General features: G+C 47.2%; 2 protein-coding genes across 2 annotated transcripts; one reads left to right on the top strand and one right to left on the bottom strand.

Moving 5' to 3' along the window:
- The first annotated feature begins 7,154 nt into the window (after positions 1-7,154).
- Positions 7,155-8,072, top strand: LOC136505189 (rapid alkalinization factor-like). Its single transcript, XM_066500311.1, has one exon. It carries the CDS (start codon positions 7,425-7,427, stop codon positions 7,803-7,805), a length of 381 nt encoding a protein of 126 aa, XP_066356408.1. The 5' UTR covers positions 7,155-7,424; the 3' UTR covers positions 7,806-8,072.
- A 3,728-nt stretch (positions 8,073-11,800) lies between these two features.
- On the bottom strand, positions 11,801-14,449 carry LOC136505106 (pollen-specific leucine-rich repeat extensin-like protein 3). Its single transcript, XM_066500205.1, has one exon. The coding sequence runs from the start codon at positions 14,424-14,426 to the stop codon at positions 12,063-12,065; it is 2,364 nt and encodes a 787-aa protein (XP_066356302.1). The 5' UTR covers positions 14,427-14,449; the 3' UTR covers positions 11,801-12,062.
- Between the last annotated feature and the right edge of the window lie 3,243 nt (positions 14,450-17,692).

The following is a 17,692-nucleotide window of genomic DNA, read 5'->3' on the forward strand; positions in this document are numbered from 1 at the left end:
CTAGTGATCGAGACACTTAGTGAGTGTGATCGCATTTAGGATCGATAGTCGTACAATTAAGAGGGGTGAAACTCGTATCGAAATGTGGTTATCAAAGTGCCACTAGATGCTCTAACTCATTGCATATACACTTAGGATCTAGTGGAGTGCTAACATCCTTGAAATTGTTTGTGAAAATATGCTAACACACATGCACAAAGGCGACACACATTGTGTTTAGCACTTGGGACCAAGGGTTCGAAACTTCACATGCGGAGTGTTTGCCCATAGAGTGCGGACAGTCCGATGGTGCCACCGGCACCCTGTATAGAAAATACAGGGTTTCACAGAGTGCACCGGACGTAGGTCATGCAGTGACTGGACTCTGACCCAGCGTTCGGTCAGTGGCCCATAGTGAAGGCCGCCCTCGGTCCCTTGACCGAATGTAGGCGACCGGACTCTGGCTGAACACTGTTCAGCGTCCGGTCGTGCTGATGTGGCAGCACAGAGGAGACGGTGAGTGACCGGACGTTGGGTGAGTCCGGTCGGGTATGACCGGACGCGTCCGGTCGCGAATTTTCGCCTCTAGAACCTTTGTGGAAGTGACCGGACGCTGGGGTCCTGTGTCCTATCGGGCATGACCAGACGCGTCCTATTATGAGTGAAACCTTACTGGAAACGACCGGACGTTGGTGATGGTGCGTCCGGTCAATTCGAGCAGCACGTCCAGTTATAACTTAAGTGCACTGATGACCGTTGAGATCGAGCGATCAGTATTTGAAGCAGGTGCCATGTGGCGTGCATTGCGCGACCGGACGCTGGGGTCCTACATTCGGTCAATATGACCGGAGCGTCTAGTCGCCCTGATTTTCAGTGGACTGAGGAGCCAATGACTCAATTTCGTGGGTGCTTCTATTTAAGCCACATGGCTGGCTCAAGCTCACTCTCTTGGCCATTTGCATTGACATAGCAACCTTGTGAGCTTAGCCAAAGTCCTCCCACTCAACTCCATCAATGATTCATCATCTTTGTGAGATTGGGAGAGAATCCAAGTGCATTGCTTGAGTGATTACATCTAGAGGCACTTGGTGTTTGTGTTTCACTGTGGGATTCACTTGTTGATCTTGGTGGTTGCCGCCACCTAGATGGCTTGGAGCAGCAGAGGAGGATTGGCATGAGTTGGTGATTATTCGTGGCCATCTCCCGGTGATTGTGAGGGGTCTTGTGCCTTCCCCGATGGAGCGCCGAAAGGTCACTCTAGTGGATTGCTTGTGTCATTGAGTTACCTCACTTATGGGTAGGTTCTTGCGGTGTCCAATTGTGTGGACGAGGTTCGTGCAACACCTCTTAGCCACCGAACCACCAAGTGTTGGTCGACACAACGGGGATGTAGCGTATTGGCAAGCACATGAACCACGGGAGAAAATTGGTTGTCTCTTGCTCTTTAGTATTCTCCCAGTGATTGATTTAGTATTCATCTTGTGATTGGTTCACTCCTCTACACGACGGTATAATCACTCTACTCACTCATTTATATTCTCGCAAACTAGTTGTAGCAAGCTCTTTAGTGTAGCTAGAATTGAGAGCTTGCTTTATAGTTTAAGTTCATCTATTGGAGTTCTTTAGTGTAGCAAGTGTGAGAGCTTTTAGTGAGTAGTGACATAGCAAATTGTGTGTCTAGTGATCATATCAACTATAATTGTTGGATAGGTGGCTTGCAACCCTTGTAGAGTTAGAGCAAGTTTGTATTTTGCTATTTGTTATACTAATCAAATTTCTCTAGTTGGTTTGTAGATTTTTAAATAGGCTATTCACCTCCCCCCTCTAGCCATATTAGGACCTTTCAAGTGGTATCGGAGCCATGGTCACCGTTTGATTGAAGGCTTAACAACCTTGGTGTCAAATTATGGCTCAAGTTGTGTTCAACCATGTGAGGAGCAAACCACCGTTCTTTGATGTACCTTTGAGTGATGGTCTCACTTGTGATACCTCACTGATGGTGGAAAATAAGACCCTCAAGAAGGAGGTGAATGAGCTCACTCATGCCTTAGGCAATGCCTATGGTGGAGATGCCCGCTTGCTAAAGTGCTTGGGTAGCCAAAGGTTTTCTCTCAATAAGGAGGGATTAGGCTATACCCCCAAGAAAGGCAAGGCGGCCTTTGTCACTCCCAAAGTTAGCTTTATGAAGGGCAATGGTCGGTTTTGCAATAGATGCAAGCAAGTTGGGCATATAGAGCAATATTGCAAGACTAACAATAATAAGCAATCTTATATTTCCTCAATTAGATTTGATTCTTGTTACATGCTTTTTAAGGGTGCCAATGGTGTGAAGGCTAAGTTTATTGGTACACCAATTGTGAGCCCAAAGAAGAAGGTCATTTGGGTACCAAAGACCTTGGTAACTAACCTTCAAGGACCCAAGCAAGTTTGGGTACCTAAAAAGAATTGATCTTCTTTTGTAGGTCAATTATAAAGCCGGAGGAAGGCATTGGATACTTGATAGTGGGTGCACACAACACATGACCGATGATCCAAAAATGTTCAATTCAATCAATGAAAACAAGAGCAATGGGATTGATAGTATCACATTTGGTGACAACGGCAAAGGCAAGGTCAAAGGTCTTGGTAAGATTGCAATATCCAATGATTTGAGCATTTCCAATGTGCTACTAGTAGAGATATTGAACTTCAATCTATTATCGGTAGCTCAATTGTGTAATCTTGGTTTCAAGTGCATATTTAGTGTGAATGATGTAGAGATCATAAATGTAGATGTCTCTAACTTGATATTCAAAGGATTTAGATATGAGAATCTATACTTGGTTGATTTCAGTGCTAGAGAAGCTCAATTGTCAACATATTTGCTCACTAAGTTTAGCATAGGTTGGTTATGGCATAGAAGGCTTGGTCATATTGGAATGAAACAATTGAACAAGTTGATCAAGCATGACTTAGTTAGAGGCTTAAAAGATGTCACATTTGAGAAGGATAAGCTATGTAGTGCATGTCAAGCTGGAAAGCAAGTTGGTAACACACATCCTAAGAAGAGCATGATGAGCACATCTAAGGCATTTGAGTTGGTGCACATAGACTTGTTTGGACCAACAACATACACTAGCATTGGTGGAAACAAATACGGATTTGTGATTGTGGATGATTTCACTAGATACACATGGGTGTTCTTTCTAGTGGACAAAAGTGATGTATTTGCAACATTCAAATCATTTGTCAAGGGCATTCACAACGAGTTTGAAACAACCATCAACAGAGTTAGAAGTGACAATGGTAGTGAGTTCAAGGACACTAGAATTGATGAGTTATGTGATGAATTTGGAATTAGAAATCAATTCTCGGACAAGTACACTCCACAATCAAATGGTCTTGTTGAGAGGAAGAATAGAACACTCATTGACATGGCAAGATCAATGTTGAGTGAGTACAATGTGAGTCATTCATTTTGGGCCAAAGCAATCAACACGGCTTGCTATTATAACAACCGACTCTATTGTCACCCCATGATGGAGAAGACACCTTATGAGCTATTGAATGGAAGAAAGCCCAACATAGCATACTTTCGGGTTTTTGGTTGTAAATGCTACATATTGAAGAAAGGTACTAGATTGAGCAAGTTTGAAAAGAAATATGATGAATGTTTCTTGCTTGGTTACTCCACTACTAGCAAGGCATATAGAGTTTGGAAAATATGCTAACACATATGCTAACACATATGCACAAAGGTGATACACATTGTGTTTAGCACTTGGGAGCAAGGGTTCGAAACTTCACAGGCGAAGTGTCCGCCCGTAGAGTGCGGACAGTCCGGCGGTGCCACCGGTGCCCTATATAGAAAAGATAGGGTTTCACAGAGTGCACCGGACGCTGGTCACGCAGTGACCCGACTCTGACCCAGCGTCCGATTAGTGGCACGCAGTGAAGGCCGCCCTCGGTCTCTTGACCGGACGCAGGCGACCGGACTCTGGCTAAACACTGTTCAAAGTCTGGTCGTGCTGATGTGGTGGTGCACAGAGGAGACAGTGAGTGACCGGACACTGGGTGAGTCCGGTCGGGCATGACCGGACGCCTCCGGTCGTGAATTTCTGCCTCTAGAACCTTTGTGGAAGTGACCGGACATTGAGGTCCTGTGTCCGGTCGGGCGTGACCGGACGCGTCCGATCGCGAGTGAAACCTTAATGGAAACGACCAAACACTGGTGATGGTGCGTCCGGACACTTCGAGCAATGCGTCCGGTCACAACTTAAGTGCACTGATGACCGTTGAGATCGGGCGATCGGTATTTGAAGTAGATGCCACATGGCTTGCATCGTGTAACCGGACGCTGGGGTCTTGCATCCGGTCAATACGACGAGAGCGTCCGATCGCCCTGATTTTCAATGGACTAAGGAGACAACGGCTCTATTCCGTGTGGGCTTCTATTTAAGCCCCATGATCGGCTCAACCTCACTATCTTAGCCATTTGCATTGATATAGCAACCTTGTGAGCTTAGCTAAAGTCCTCCCACTCATCTCTATCAATGATTCATCATTTTTTATGAGATTGGGAGAGAATCCAAGTGCATTGCTTGAGTGATTACATCTAGAGGCACTTGGTGTTTGTGTTTCGCTGCAGGATTCGCTTGTTGCTCTTGGTGGTTGCCGCCACCTCGACAGCTTGGAGCAGCGGAGGAGGATTGGCACGAGTTGGTGATTGTTCGTGGCCATCTCCCGGTGATTGTGAAGGGTCTTGTGCCTTCCCCAGTGGAGCGTCGAAAGATAACTCTAGTGGATTGCTCATGTCATTGAGTTACCTCACTTGTGGGTAGGTTCTTGCGGTATCCAATTGTGTGGACGAGGTTCGTGCAACACCTCTCAGCCGCCGGACCACCAAGTGTTGGTCGACACAACGGGGACGTAGCGTGTTGGCAAGCACGTGAACCTCGGGAGAAAATTGGTTGTCTCTTGCTCTTTGGTATTCTTCCGGTGAATGATTTAGTATTCATCTTATGATTGGTTCATTCCTCTACACGGCGGTATAATGACCCTACTCATTCATTTATATTCTCGCAAACTAGTTGTAGCAAGCTCTTTAATGTAGCTAGAATTGAGAGCTTGCTTTGCAGTTTAAGTTCATCTGGTGGAGCTCTTTAGTGTAGCAAGTGTAAGAGCTCTGAGTGAGTAATGACATAGCAAATTGTGTGTCTAGTGATCATATCAACTCGAATTGTTGGATAGGTGGCTTACAACCCTGGTAGAGTTAGAGCAAGTTTGCATTTTACTATTTGTTATACTAATCAAGTTGCTCTAGTTGGTTTGTAAATTTTTAAATAGGTTATTCACCCTCCTCTAACCATATTAGGACCTTTCAGCCGTGAACGATGACTTTTCTAAAATATAAAAAAAATCAACGTGGTTTGTAGCATTTTTGTCATCTGTGGTTTAGGGTAGAAAAAAAAACAAAATACAATTACAACAAAGCGCACGGTAAATTGCCTCCAAACCACAAGAAACTACAGTTAAGTCTTGGAAGTTGGTATCACCGTGGGGAAGGCGATACAGTAGTATCCTTTTTAGAACTAGGAATTTTACATAAATTGAGTAACTTAAGTCCACATATAAACGTATGCAATGTCGTGATATTTGGTACTTATACACAGGGAAGCTGAATTTAATAAAATTACGATTGTTTACGTTTCGTAGTCACCATTGTGTCCTAGTTGAGGTCTCACATTTATAGTCGAGGTATAGTGATGTGAGTATTCCATTTTTACGTATGTATCAGCTTAACACGATTAATTTTGAGGTACTAGCTAATGCAAACTCTGTATAATACATAATAATCAATGTTTACAGCTAATAGGCCCTGTTTAGATGCAAGGTATTTTTAAAATATCGGAGAAATACTATGGTTTTACAAAATACTTTGATTTTAAAAAGCTATTGGGTGTTTATATGCAACAGATCTGGTAGTATCTAAAACCATGGTTTTATCAGTCTTTTTGGAGTTTTAGAAATTCTACTCATAACCTCTCTTTTTTTAAATACGGTTCTCTTTGGCTTATAAAACCACCGTTTAAAAAACGCATTATCCAAACAGGCCCTGAAAGAAAATGAACTGCACCGCACAAATCTTGATATAGCCTAATACGGATAACCAGCCCGATCCTCAATAGATCGCCCAGCTGTGTTTAGGCAGCACAGCAGCGGGTGTCCTAGTTGAGGTTTTATATTTACAGTAGAGGTATAGAGATGTGAATATTTCATTTTTTTATGGACGTATCAACTTTCGCAAACCTGCGTATCGTCTAACACGATTAAATCTGATGTACTAGCTAGCTAATGGAAACACCGTGTATAATGCATAATCACCAATGTTAACAGCTAAATAAGGCCCTGTTTGGTTTCCACGGACGATCCTAAAATTCTCGTAACATCGAATGTTTAGACACATATATGGAGTATTAAATATAGACTAATTACGAAACTAATTATACAGCTTGCGACTAATTTGTGAGATAAATCTTTTAAGCCTAATTAGCCTATGATTTGACAACGTGGTGCTACAATAAACATGTGCTAATGACAGATTAATTAGGTTTAAAAAAATCATCTCGCAAATTAGCCTCCATCTAGGTAATTGATTTTATAATTAATCTATATTTAATGCTCTTTATTAGTATCTAAACATTCGATGTGATATGAATTTTAGGAGCGACTAAATAACCAAACATCCCCTAAGAATAAAATGCACTGCACAAGTCTTGATATAGCTTAATACAGATAACCAACCCGATCCTCGATGGATCGCCCAGCTGTTTAGGCAGCACAGCAGCGGGTAACTTTGATTGTTGGAAGAAGCAACCAGCTCGAAATTCTCAGAGGCACCATCAAGCCAGGTGCCTGCCTCTGCACCCACGACCACAAGCAAGAGCTACCAGTCCCTCCACGAACATGCACATGTTTAGGTTTTGTTGTCCGGGAGAATCAGGGTCACCTGGATGATTAGCGCCGGCCCCTCCCCACCCCTGGGCCCTGTGGTTACGCCGGTGGTCACCGCCATTACCATGGGCCTGCCTGCATCCATGCCTCCTCGCACATGTCGCTGTCCTTTGACTAGCATCATCACCATCCGTCGTGGCGTGGCAGCTGCAGCAGCACAGCTGTTGCCCAGGTTGTGCGCTGTGCGCCGCGCACCGCGTCTGCCCGGCTGCTCCCTCGGCGCCGCGTTTCCGTTCGCCACCCCCACACGCCTCTCTCTCCTTTATCTCTGCGCCGCGCATCCCTCGCACAGACTCTCTCTCCACTCCTCTCCCCCTCACGAGCACACCAGGGCAGACAGGGCTCGCATCACCAAGACAGCTCACGCACAGGCTCCTTTCCCCGTTCCCCGACGCGCTTTCCCCCACATCCCCCGCCGCCGCCGCCGTTTGCACACTCCGTCGCCCGGCGCCATGGCTAGGCTCGCGCTGGCGCTGCTCCTGCTGCTGGCCGTGGCGGCGTTTTCCGCGTCGGCCGCCGCGGGGAGCCACCTGGACCTGGACCTGGGCTTCCTCTCCTCCTCCGGGGGCGGCGCGGGCCGCCGGAGGGAGTGCCGCGGCACGGTGGCCGAGTGCCTGGCCGAGGAGTCCGAGGAGGAGGGCCTGGACCTGGCCTCCTCCGCCGAGTCCCACCGCCGCGCGCTGTACGGCGGCGGGTACATCAGCTACGGCGCGCTGCGGCGGGACAACGTGCCCTGCTCCCGCCGCGGCGCCAGCTACTACAACTGCCGCCCCGGCGGCCAGGCCAACCCCTACCACCGCGGCTGCTCCCGCATCACCCGCTGCCGCGGCTGAGGAGTGAGCGCCCGGATCCGCCGCCCGCCGGGACTGGGGGAAAAGGTCCGGCCTTTCGCCCGCCGCTCCTCCGCTCCGCCGAGAATAAGTTCTTCCGCCTACCGCTACCGATGCTGCTGTTTAAAGTACTAGAGCTATGGATTTCATTGTTGTATGGATTTGTTTGTCAGATCTTTGTGCTGTTGTAAAGTAAGGGGAGGGAGATGGATTCATGTCCTGCCCCTGTGCCTGCTTAATACTTATGAACATATATACTCTTATTTTTTCCATTGCTTTGATTGATTGCTTCCCGGCTGCAAGAGTCCTGTTCTTTGGATTCTAGGTTATAAAACAAACAGATTCAGAGTTTGCTTTGCTGATTGCCGGCCATGGAATGGACTGCTGTGATTTCGCTCACCCGGGAGAGCCTGGGAAATATTCAGGCAGATCTAGAGCAGCATACCAAACCCAACCATGGCCTGGAGTGCCGCTCCACTCCTGATCTGCAGCAAATGCAGATCCGTGTGTGTGTGTGTTCCTGGCTCCCTGCGCTCTGTTCTGTTACAATCTCACCTGCATTGCTAGCAGGAATGGAGTGCCCCAGCACACCACCACCACCACCACCACCACCATGGAACAAGGAAGAACATGCGTCCTTGTTTTGAGAACATGCGTCCTTGTTTTGAATCTAATGATCTCTAGTTTCTACTCGCTAAACATGTACGGCACTACAGGGAGCGTCTTCTTTGTTTAATACTAGTGTTTGCAGGCTGGATCAGATGACAGTGATACCCACGTTGCCTCGCCTGTTTGTTAGCTGACTGATTGGTACCGCTGGTTGCATTTTGACCACGGATTGAAGCATTGTTGACAGCATCGTCAGGTAGTCATACATTCTCAGATTTTGAAATCACAAGGATCTACTAGTTTTATTAAGAAAAAAAAATCTTAAGCATCTGCCATGGCTGTCTCAACCCTTGCGATTTCTGTGGATTCTCTGCTGAGTGCTAGGCATCGTCTACACTACAAGCAGATGAAATCAAAATATGAAACCATTTTATTCCCAAAAAAATATTTCCTATGCTGGAGACTGGAGGTGGATTTTATATTCACATCTGGACGGTGGGTGAGAGGAAGTGCCCGTGTTCTTCGGCGCCGTGAGTTGTGTGACGCGGCATCTTCATCAATCTGCGCGCCATGTGGATTTGCTGTTTGTTTATCCAGGGAATAAATGACCTGTTTATTGTTCTGTCAGCAGAGTACTCCGTGGCTGTAAACTCTTGATGAATGCTTTGCTGCCTCGGAACGACGCGCCCCACAAATAATTTACGGCTCGTTTGGTTGGAGGTAATGGGGAGCAGGAAACGAGAGTTCAGATATAGAAGTTTACAAATCTCTCGTTTGTTTTGTGAGAATGGAAGTTCCGGTGGAAAAGGGAAGGAGAGTTTAGAGGAACTCTCACTAATCAATTCTCTAGGAGAGGGGTGGAAATTGGGCGGAGTTGTGTTCTTACTCAAAGAAAAGTAGATCCGCACCGTCCATCATGATTTGCCTTTTAATTTTCTTCTCAAAACTCCAATACCAAACAGGGGATATGAATTATGTCTTCAATTCTCCTTATTTCCCTTCACGAATCAAACGAGGAATTAGGACTAAAAGTCAATTTCTCACCTTAATTTCATCTATCAATTCCCACCACTAATTCCCATGCCTCTTCCCACGTAATTGCCAAACACACCCTTATATTCTGCGGTCGCGTATTCTTCTGCAGGTGGTGCTCCCTTTGTGTTTTATTTAGCATAGTTCTTTTTTTTTTTTGCAAAAAGAATGTATACATTCTCGAAGATAAATTACTAGAGTAACTCGGCGAGGACATGAAATGGATTTATGGTTTGCTAGGCACCAAGAGCAGCATTAGCACTTTGATTATGTTTATGTGCTCTTTATCGAAATATTTTATTTAGGTTTATGCTTGTTAAATATAAATAAATCTATAACTAAGCTATGCATGATCCAACGAGTATGAAGTTTTTACTATAGTTCAACCATACAATAATTAGTCCACCATAAAAACTTCATCACAATTGGACCATAGAAACTACAGCTATCAATTATTCCAATTAATTACAGAAAGCATAGATCTAAAGACACAGCAAAAACTTTGTATTAAAGTATACCATATTATATGTTCACTGTGTAGATCTACTCATGTGGAGTCCAACAAAATTAGATTTTTCATTTTATGATTTTTCTATGATTTACTATGATTTTTCAAAATTCAGCCGAAATAAATAAAAAAGATAAAGATAAAACCGCCTTGAAAACTGCTTATAACAGGGCCAGAGAGGTAAGATGAACGGTTTTAAAAGTGGAGGAGGTGTTTTGCTCGATTTTGGAGTTCAGGAAGAAAAAACGGACTTTCGTGAAAAATGAGGGAGATAATGTGGACTTTTTCCCACACGCAAATATGGTGGTGATCGGTGGCGAAATGGGCTGGACTGTGCGATGCCCATCTGGAGAGAGAGGTGAAGGCCCAGTCTGCTGCTAGAGTCACCACCATGACTTGGCCGTCCGTTTCAGGATTAACGAAGCCCACAAAATTGTCAAAGGGAGACGGGACGGTTTGTCTTCTCAGTACGTGAGTTTTGCTCAACATATATTAGGGTCGGTTTGGATCCTATTATGTGATCACTAAACTCTAGACTATTTTACCTCCTGAGAATTCAAACAGGTAATCTGAAGTTGTGTCTACTGTTTAGCCAACTTTTTTAAAAAGAGGATTAATCCATTAAACCACAAAATTAAGCTAGAATGCTCTAAAGTTTAGTACTTAACTTTAGCCAACTAAACATTAAACCATGAGATCTAAACAAGACATTAATTAATAATTTGGTCAGAGACTATTACAAAGCGACCGGATTTTGGCCCACACCCATGCTGGGATACCATAATCTGGAACTGGTTGGTAACTACGCTTTTCACATGGTTTATGCTGGGTTTTCCACACCCATGCCGGTTTACTCTACTGGAATGATTTGCCAGAATGGCTTGGTTCCTTCCACACATCGAGTCCTTGCCTCCTGGTTGTTCTTTGAATATCTTTTCTGCACTAGAGTTTTGATGGCGAAAATTTCTTGAACTGTGTTCTTTCACTAGTATAGGAATGGTTTTTGCTAATGGTCAAAAATGATTTTCAGGGCCGGTTCAAAAAACCGCCACTATGACATCGGTTGTAAAGATAGGGCATTTATAGAGTCAAACATCTAACTGTCCCTGCAAAAGCATTTCTATGGGCTAATCCTCCCCTATAAATAAGTTTTTAGGAGCGGTTGGTTTACAACAACTTCCCTTGAGACTGTATTTTCAGGGACGGTTGCTTCATGACAACTGTCCTTGTGAATTGATTTTCAGTGGTTGTTGTTATATGACAACCATCCCTAAACCAAGTTTCCAGATGCAGTTGCCATAACGAAGCCACCCTTGAAACTTGTTTTTCAACAACGACTGGGGCAATGCAACTGCAACTGAAAACCCATTTTGTTTGGTATAAGTCCTCTTAGAAATATAAACCACTTATTCAATGTTTTAGCGAAATTAGGGGGTCACAAGCACAACCTAAAGTTATTGATAGGTGCAACAACGATTTGTTGGGCAATTGGCTCACAATGAATGATTCAGTTTTTAATAATTGTCATTTGAAAACTTTTTTGCAGCTTCTTTTTAGGGAGCATATTGGCTGCGGTTTTGGATCCACTTGCAGCTTTTGGATAAGTGCAAGGAGCAAATCATACAAAAGCATGTGGACATCTAGAGATAAGATGCATAATGTTCTTCGCATCATATGGATGGGCTTATGTTTTCAGATTGGTCAATAATTTAGAACTCGTTTTTTTTGTTGTGTTTGTAATAATAGTGGACTGATTCTTCTTCATCTAATGAAGAAGTATGAAGCCGGAATTCTTTTCTAATATCTAAAAAAAGTTTTGCACGTTGTGTTAATAAGAAGAATCCCAGAAAGGCAAAAACCATCCCTTCTCCATTTGCACATTTCTCTTCTCGGTCATCAACTCGTCATGTTACAATGTGCACGCGCTAGTACATGCGTACGTTACCTATTCTCTTATACACACACGCACGCACGTACCATGCGCTCATCTGAGCTTTCAATTCACGTTGCTAGAGCATGCATATGGTGCGATCAACTGATCACTGCTTCTCCTGGCCTCCTCGTCACGATTACTCTCATTGTGAGTAGAACGAGCGTGCTGTGATCACCGCTTAGTATCCTTGGAACTGAGGCGGCGGCGGCGACGCGTACTGCTGCGCCATGATCGGTGGCAAGATGAATTCCTCAGGAGCCGGCGGTGGAGTTAATGATGGTGCTGGTGGAGGCGGTGATGGGACAGCCGGTGGAGGCGGTGAGCTCACCGGAGCAGGTGGTGGTGGGGATTTGACTGGTGGGAGTGGAGAGCTGATCGGTGCAGGTGGAGGAGGGGACTTTACTGGAGGAGGTGGTGAGCTCACAGGTGTTGGTGGAGGTGGAGAGGTCACTGGTGGTGGTGGAGAGCTTACTGGAGCTGCTGGTGGTGGGGACTTCACCGGCGGAGGTGGATATCTTACCAGAGTTGGCGGTGGAGGTGGTGAGCTCACTGGAACTGGCGGGGGAGGTGATTTTACAGGTGGTGGTGGTGAGCTAACTGGTGCCGGTGATGGAGGGGTTTTCACCGGAGGCGGTGGTGAATTCACAGGAGCCGGCGGAGGAGGTAATTTTACAGGTGGTGGAGGGGATTTAACCGGAGGCGGTGGCGAGCTCACTGGAGCCGGTGGAGGAGGTGATTTTACAGGTGGTGGTGGTGAGCTGACTGGAGCAGGTGGTGGAGGGGATTTCACCGGAGGCGGTGGTGAGCTCACTGGAGTCGGTGGAGGAGGTGATTTTACAGGTGCAGGTGGTGGAGGGGATGTCACTGGAGGTGGTGGTGAGCTTACTGGAGGCGGTGGGGGAGGTGAGTTTATAGGTGGCGGCGGCGAACTTACCGGTGCTGGAGGAGGTGGTGATTTCACTGGCGGTGGAGGTGATCTCACCGGCACCGGTGGTGGTGGAGGGGATTTCACTGGTGGAGGTGGTGCACTCACCGGTGCTAGAGGTGGGGGTGATTTTACTGGTGGTGGTGGTGGAGGGGATTTGATAGGTGGGGGAGGCGAGCTAATAGGTGTCGGTGGCGGTGGAGATTTCACTGGTGGAGGCGGCGAACTAATCGGTGCTGGCGGTGGTGGTGAGCTCACCGGGCGTGGTGGTGGGGACTTCTTTGGTGGTTGTTTCTCCGGTGATGGCGCTGGCGGCAACGGCTGTGGACTAACGTCTGGTGGCCTGGGAACAACCTTCTTTGCTGGTGGCGCAGGCCCCTTGGAACAGACGTTCGTGCGGCAGTCGACGGGGTGCGCGAGCACAGGTGCGCACTCAGGCGATGGCTTCTGCTCCGGGCGTCCGCCACCGAGGCAGTTGCCGCTGTCGTCGAGCTCCACCGGCGAGTCCTCAGACGGCATGCACGCCTCTGCCTCGACGCTGAAGAAGTTGTGCGCGAAGCTGAAGTTGGCGAGAGCCGGGAGCTTGCAGACACGCTCTGCCACGGCGCCGGCGAGCTGGTTCCGCGACACGTCGAGCTGCTCCAACCTGGTCATGTTGACGAGCCCCTCCGGTAGCGTGCCAACGAGCGCGTTCCCGCTGACGTCCACCACCGTGGAGTTGACGAGCTCGGCGAGCTCAGGCGGGATGCAGCCGTCGAGGCGGTTGTTGAGAAGCATGAGCTGGTCAAGCGTCTCGGCCATGCGGCCGACGCTGCGAGGGATGCATCCCACGAAGGCGTTGTTCGCGAGCACCACCACCGTGGCCGTCGAGTTGCCGAAGTTGTCCGGGATGAAGCCGACGAAGCGGTTGCTGTTGACGAAGATGGCATCGAGGTCCTTGTCGAAGAGGTGCGGCGGCAGGGTGCCGTCGAAGTCGTTGAACCGGAGGTCGAGGTACTTGAGCACGGGGATCTGCAGCACGACGTCCGGGAACCCGCCGACGAAGCGGTTGTTGCTGACGTCGAGCTCGTGGAGGAGCGCGAGGTGGCTGAAGCTCTTGGGGATGATGCCGCAGAAGCGGTTGGAGTTGATGTGGAAGAAGGCGATATCGGTGAGCATGCCGAGCTCGGCGGGGAGGTACCCCGCGATGTCGCCGCCGTTGAGGTCGATGCCCGCGACGACGGTGGTTTTGGCGTCGTCGAGGGCCGGGACGCACGTGACGCCGAAGTAGGAGCACACGTCGGCTCCAACCCAGCCGCCGGTGAAGTTCTTGGGGTCGGAGTACATGGCACGGCGCCAGGCCTGGAGCGCGACGTACGCGCGGCGCAGGCGATCGTTGGCGAAGGTGACGTCCACGTGGATGTCGAACTCGAAGTCGTCGGGGAGGTCGCCGTCGCCGTCCCGCAGGGACAGCAGCTGCCGCCGTGCGATGTCGGAGGCCTCGGAGTCCGAGAGCGCCGCCGCTGTGGCTGCTGCCGCGAGCAGGATGGCGGCGAGGTAGACGAGAGCGAGGCTGCTGTCGTTCCGGCAGCGGCGCAGTCGAACCACCGCGGCCGTGGCGCGGCAGGCGGCCTCCATTGTTGGCGGGGAAGGGGCAGTGCGGGAAGCCACCCCTTGCAGGGCTTCCTATATGGATGGGGGGAAGATATAGGCCTGCGGCGAGGAGAGGACATGGCCGGGCGAGCGGCGGTGCGCGTGTCCCGGAGGTGCCCGTTGGGCTCTGGTGGTTGCCGTGTCTTTTTGCGGGAAAGGAGGGACACGTGGACAGCTGCTCGGAGCCTCGGAGTGTCTGTTCCTCTCTTCTCTCCGTGTGAAGTGTCAATGTGCCATGTGATATCCTAAATCTGGCCTCCAGTGTAGTGATGGTGTAACAAAGAAATTTGGAGTGTATAGATAGTGTTGTTTTTTTTTGGTTTATGCGTGCTGATATGTTGTCCAATATTGTCCAGCAAATTTCGGCGAAATTTCACCGAATTTCGCATTTTTCGCTAGGTACCAAATAAAATAACATATCGGTCAAAATTTTCACTCGAATTTGGCCGGCGACCAAATTCCGCGCCGAAATGGGCCAAAACTCCAATCGTTAGCCAACCCACATACACTTCACGCCTTTCCTTTTGTTTTCCCAAAAATAATCGCCATGGAGAAATCATTTGTTGAAACATGAACCACCATACAGTGAAATCTCCCAGTTTTATTTGTGCAACATGATAAATCATGTATTGAAACATTTCAGTCTATTTGTTGCAACATGGAGAAAATCAACAAAGTGCAACATCCAACAGCTAGTTACCGCAACATCGAAATAAAGAAGATGAGACATCTCTAATCAACATGAGAAACCATCGCATGCCAAATATTCATGTAACACAACATGTTAGTTTTGTTACAACAACATTAGAGATCATCTGCTGAAACAATTAAACCTGTTACGAAACACTAGTACATATTGACTTATCACTATCACCACTTTCACTGCCGTAGCGATAGAAGCGACTGTGTTATGCTTCCACCACCGGTTGTACCCATAGCGAGGCCTCATGAGGAAAGAAACCGGTGGTTGAAACTTCTAGCACTCACGGATTAACAGTAGATACGGTAGTGGTATTTTCTCCGTCGCATGAAAAGCCAAGCCGACTGGATAGGCGTTCTGGCCACCGGCTCTACACGACTGTTTGGTCTACCGGTGGTAGTAAATTTAGCGTGAGTTATTTCCACATTTCCCAACTACCCACAACACAGTTGTATCACCATTCCACTTCTCCATCTCCAAAGTTGGCGCAATGTTCCTCTCTCCATTGCACGCCTCGCGCCGCGCCGCCGCCACCTCCCACACGGCCGGCGCATTGTTCCTCTTGCAATTTGTGTGAACTATTGCACGTCTCACGCCGCGTCGTTGCTAGATCCAAAGGCAAGGGTATGTTTTTGTACTTCACTGATGGATCTTTGTCGGATTATTTTCCTCTTTAGTAATCTCATTACTAAGGAAGCTCTCATCCTACTGCACAATGACGATCACAGGCTCTTTGAAATGGAGGCGGCCCCCAACAACAGGAACGCACTGGCCAGCCTCACAGAGGATCTTGTTCTAGAGATTCTCTGCCACCTCCCCACCTGCTCCTTATTCTTCTACAAATGTGTCTATCGCTCCTAGAAGCACCTCATCTCCGACAATCGTCAAGTGCTACCCCAGACTGTGGCCAGCTTCTTCTACGTCGGTGAGAACCGCAATCAAAACTTTACCAGCATCTCTGGTGTACGTCCCCCTCCTTCGAATTCTTGCCCTTCAACCCTGACAATATAGCTGTCTCAGATTGCTGCAACAGCCTCATCCTATGCTGGTGCCTTGGGGCTAATGGACACCGCTATGTCGTCTGTAATCCAATGACCCAAAAGTTTAATATACTGCCACCTAGCATCCATGATGTTGGCCATTCTGTTGGCATGGGGCTTGCTTAGGGTTTGATCCGACAACCTCCCCGCACTTCCATGTGATTGAGTATGTGGATGTCGACAGTTTGTGAGTAGGTGTGGAGATCTACTCATCTGAAACTACATCATGGATCTATAAGGAATCTGAATGGTGCGAGGATACTGATGTGACATTTTACAGACAACCAACTATGTTTCTTAACTGTTGTCTACACATTATGGGCCACTCTGGGGAGTACTCTATGATACTTGTTGTGGATATGGAGGAAAACATATGGAGGCAAATTGATAGGCCTAGTGGTCTTCAACACTCCATATATCAAGCTCAGGGTCACTTGTGTGTATGTACTATTACTGGTCCCAATGATTCCAAGCTTTCAATCTGGATCCTTGAAGACTATGGTACTAATAATTAGACATTGAAGCATACGGTCAGCACGCAGATCCTGTTTGGAAGGATTAATATTAGATTTTGTTTCGTGGATTGGGTTGCCAAGTACACAATGATTATAGTTCACCTAGAATGGAATATGATTTTCTTTGCTGGGGAGGATGGAACAATCATCGCTTATGACATGGACCACGGAAGAATTCATGTCATCCCTGCCCGTGTCTTTCGATATGTTAGACGTAGCATTAAAAAAGAGTTCAACTATAGACCATTTTATCTTTCCTATGTTCCCTCGTTCTTGGAATCATTAGTAGAGCAGTAAATAAAGCTGCATTTGATGTATCTCTGTCATGCATTTTAAATGGACCAATATTGTTTGCTTGTCTATGGACATGTTAATTTCCACAATGATGGATGTTATCATTATTTCAGCTAAACTAGTGTGCCTTCTTTGTTTTGTTTGCAAATTGAATTATTTATTTGGTGCACACATGCGTTACGATGGTGTTACAATAGCATTTCAACACCAATGGCTCCTCTGCTTGGCTTTTAATAGAGGGACGTGGTCACGTGTACTGACTTCTGCTTGGCTTTTAATTTAATTCCTCATAAAAAATGTGACGCAAGACTTGATTGGATGAACTCTGCTATGCGATGAATATGGAATTAGACATCAATTCTCGGTGGTGTTACAGCTCCCGTCGCCGTTTCATACGGTGATTCAGTGTTAGTAGCGTGAAGAGTATAAGAAGGGGTATGCGGTGTGTTGCTTTCTCCACTCTAAACTTGCAAAATTTTGCAGTTGATCTTTCTCTTTCTTTCTTCAACTGTCTCCACAAGCATGGCAGACCACAGTGACTCTGAGATTGAAAACTCATATTCAGACGAGTCTAAATTCAACGAGAAGGAGAGCGAGATCCTACTCGGCCTCTCCAATGGAGGCGTTAGGTTTCGTGGTCATGGCGAGGGCACCTTTTGTGTGTCCTTTTTGCCGTGGCAAGAAAGTGCCATCATGGAGTCT

Source organism: Miscanthus floridulus, chromosome 14 (genome assembly GCF_019320115.1).
Source record: "Miscanthus floridulus cultivar M001 chromosome 14, ASM1932011v1, whole genome shotgun sequence".
In the NCBI taxonomy this organism is placed as follows: domain Eukaryota; kingdom Viridiplantae; phylum Streptophyta; class Magnoliopsida; order Poales; family Poaceae; genus Miscanthus; species Miscanthus floridulus.

What these genes read in the sequence shown, in the direction of transcription:
- LOC136505189 (XM_066500311.1), top strand. Translation starts at nt 7,425, where the DNA reads ATGGCTAGGCTCGCGCTGGCGCTGCTCCTGCTGCTGGCCGTGGCGGCG.
- LOC136505106 (XM_066500205.1), bottom strand. Translation starts at nt 14,426, where the DNA reads ATGGAGGCCGCCTGCCGCGCCACGGCCGCGGTGGTTCGACTGCGCCGC.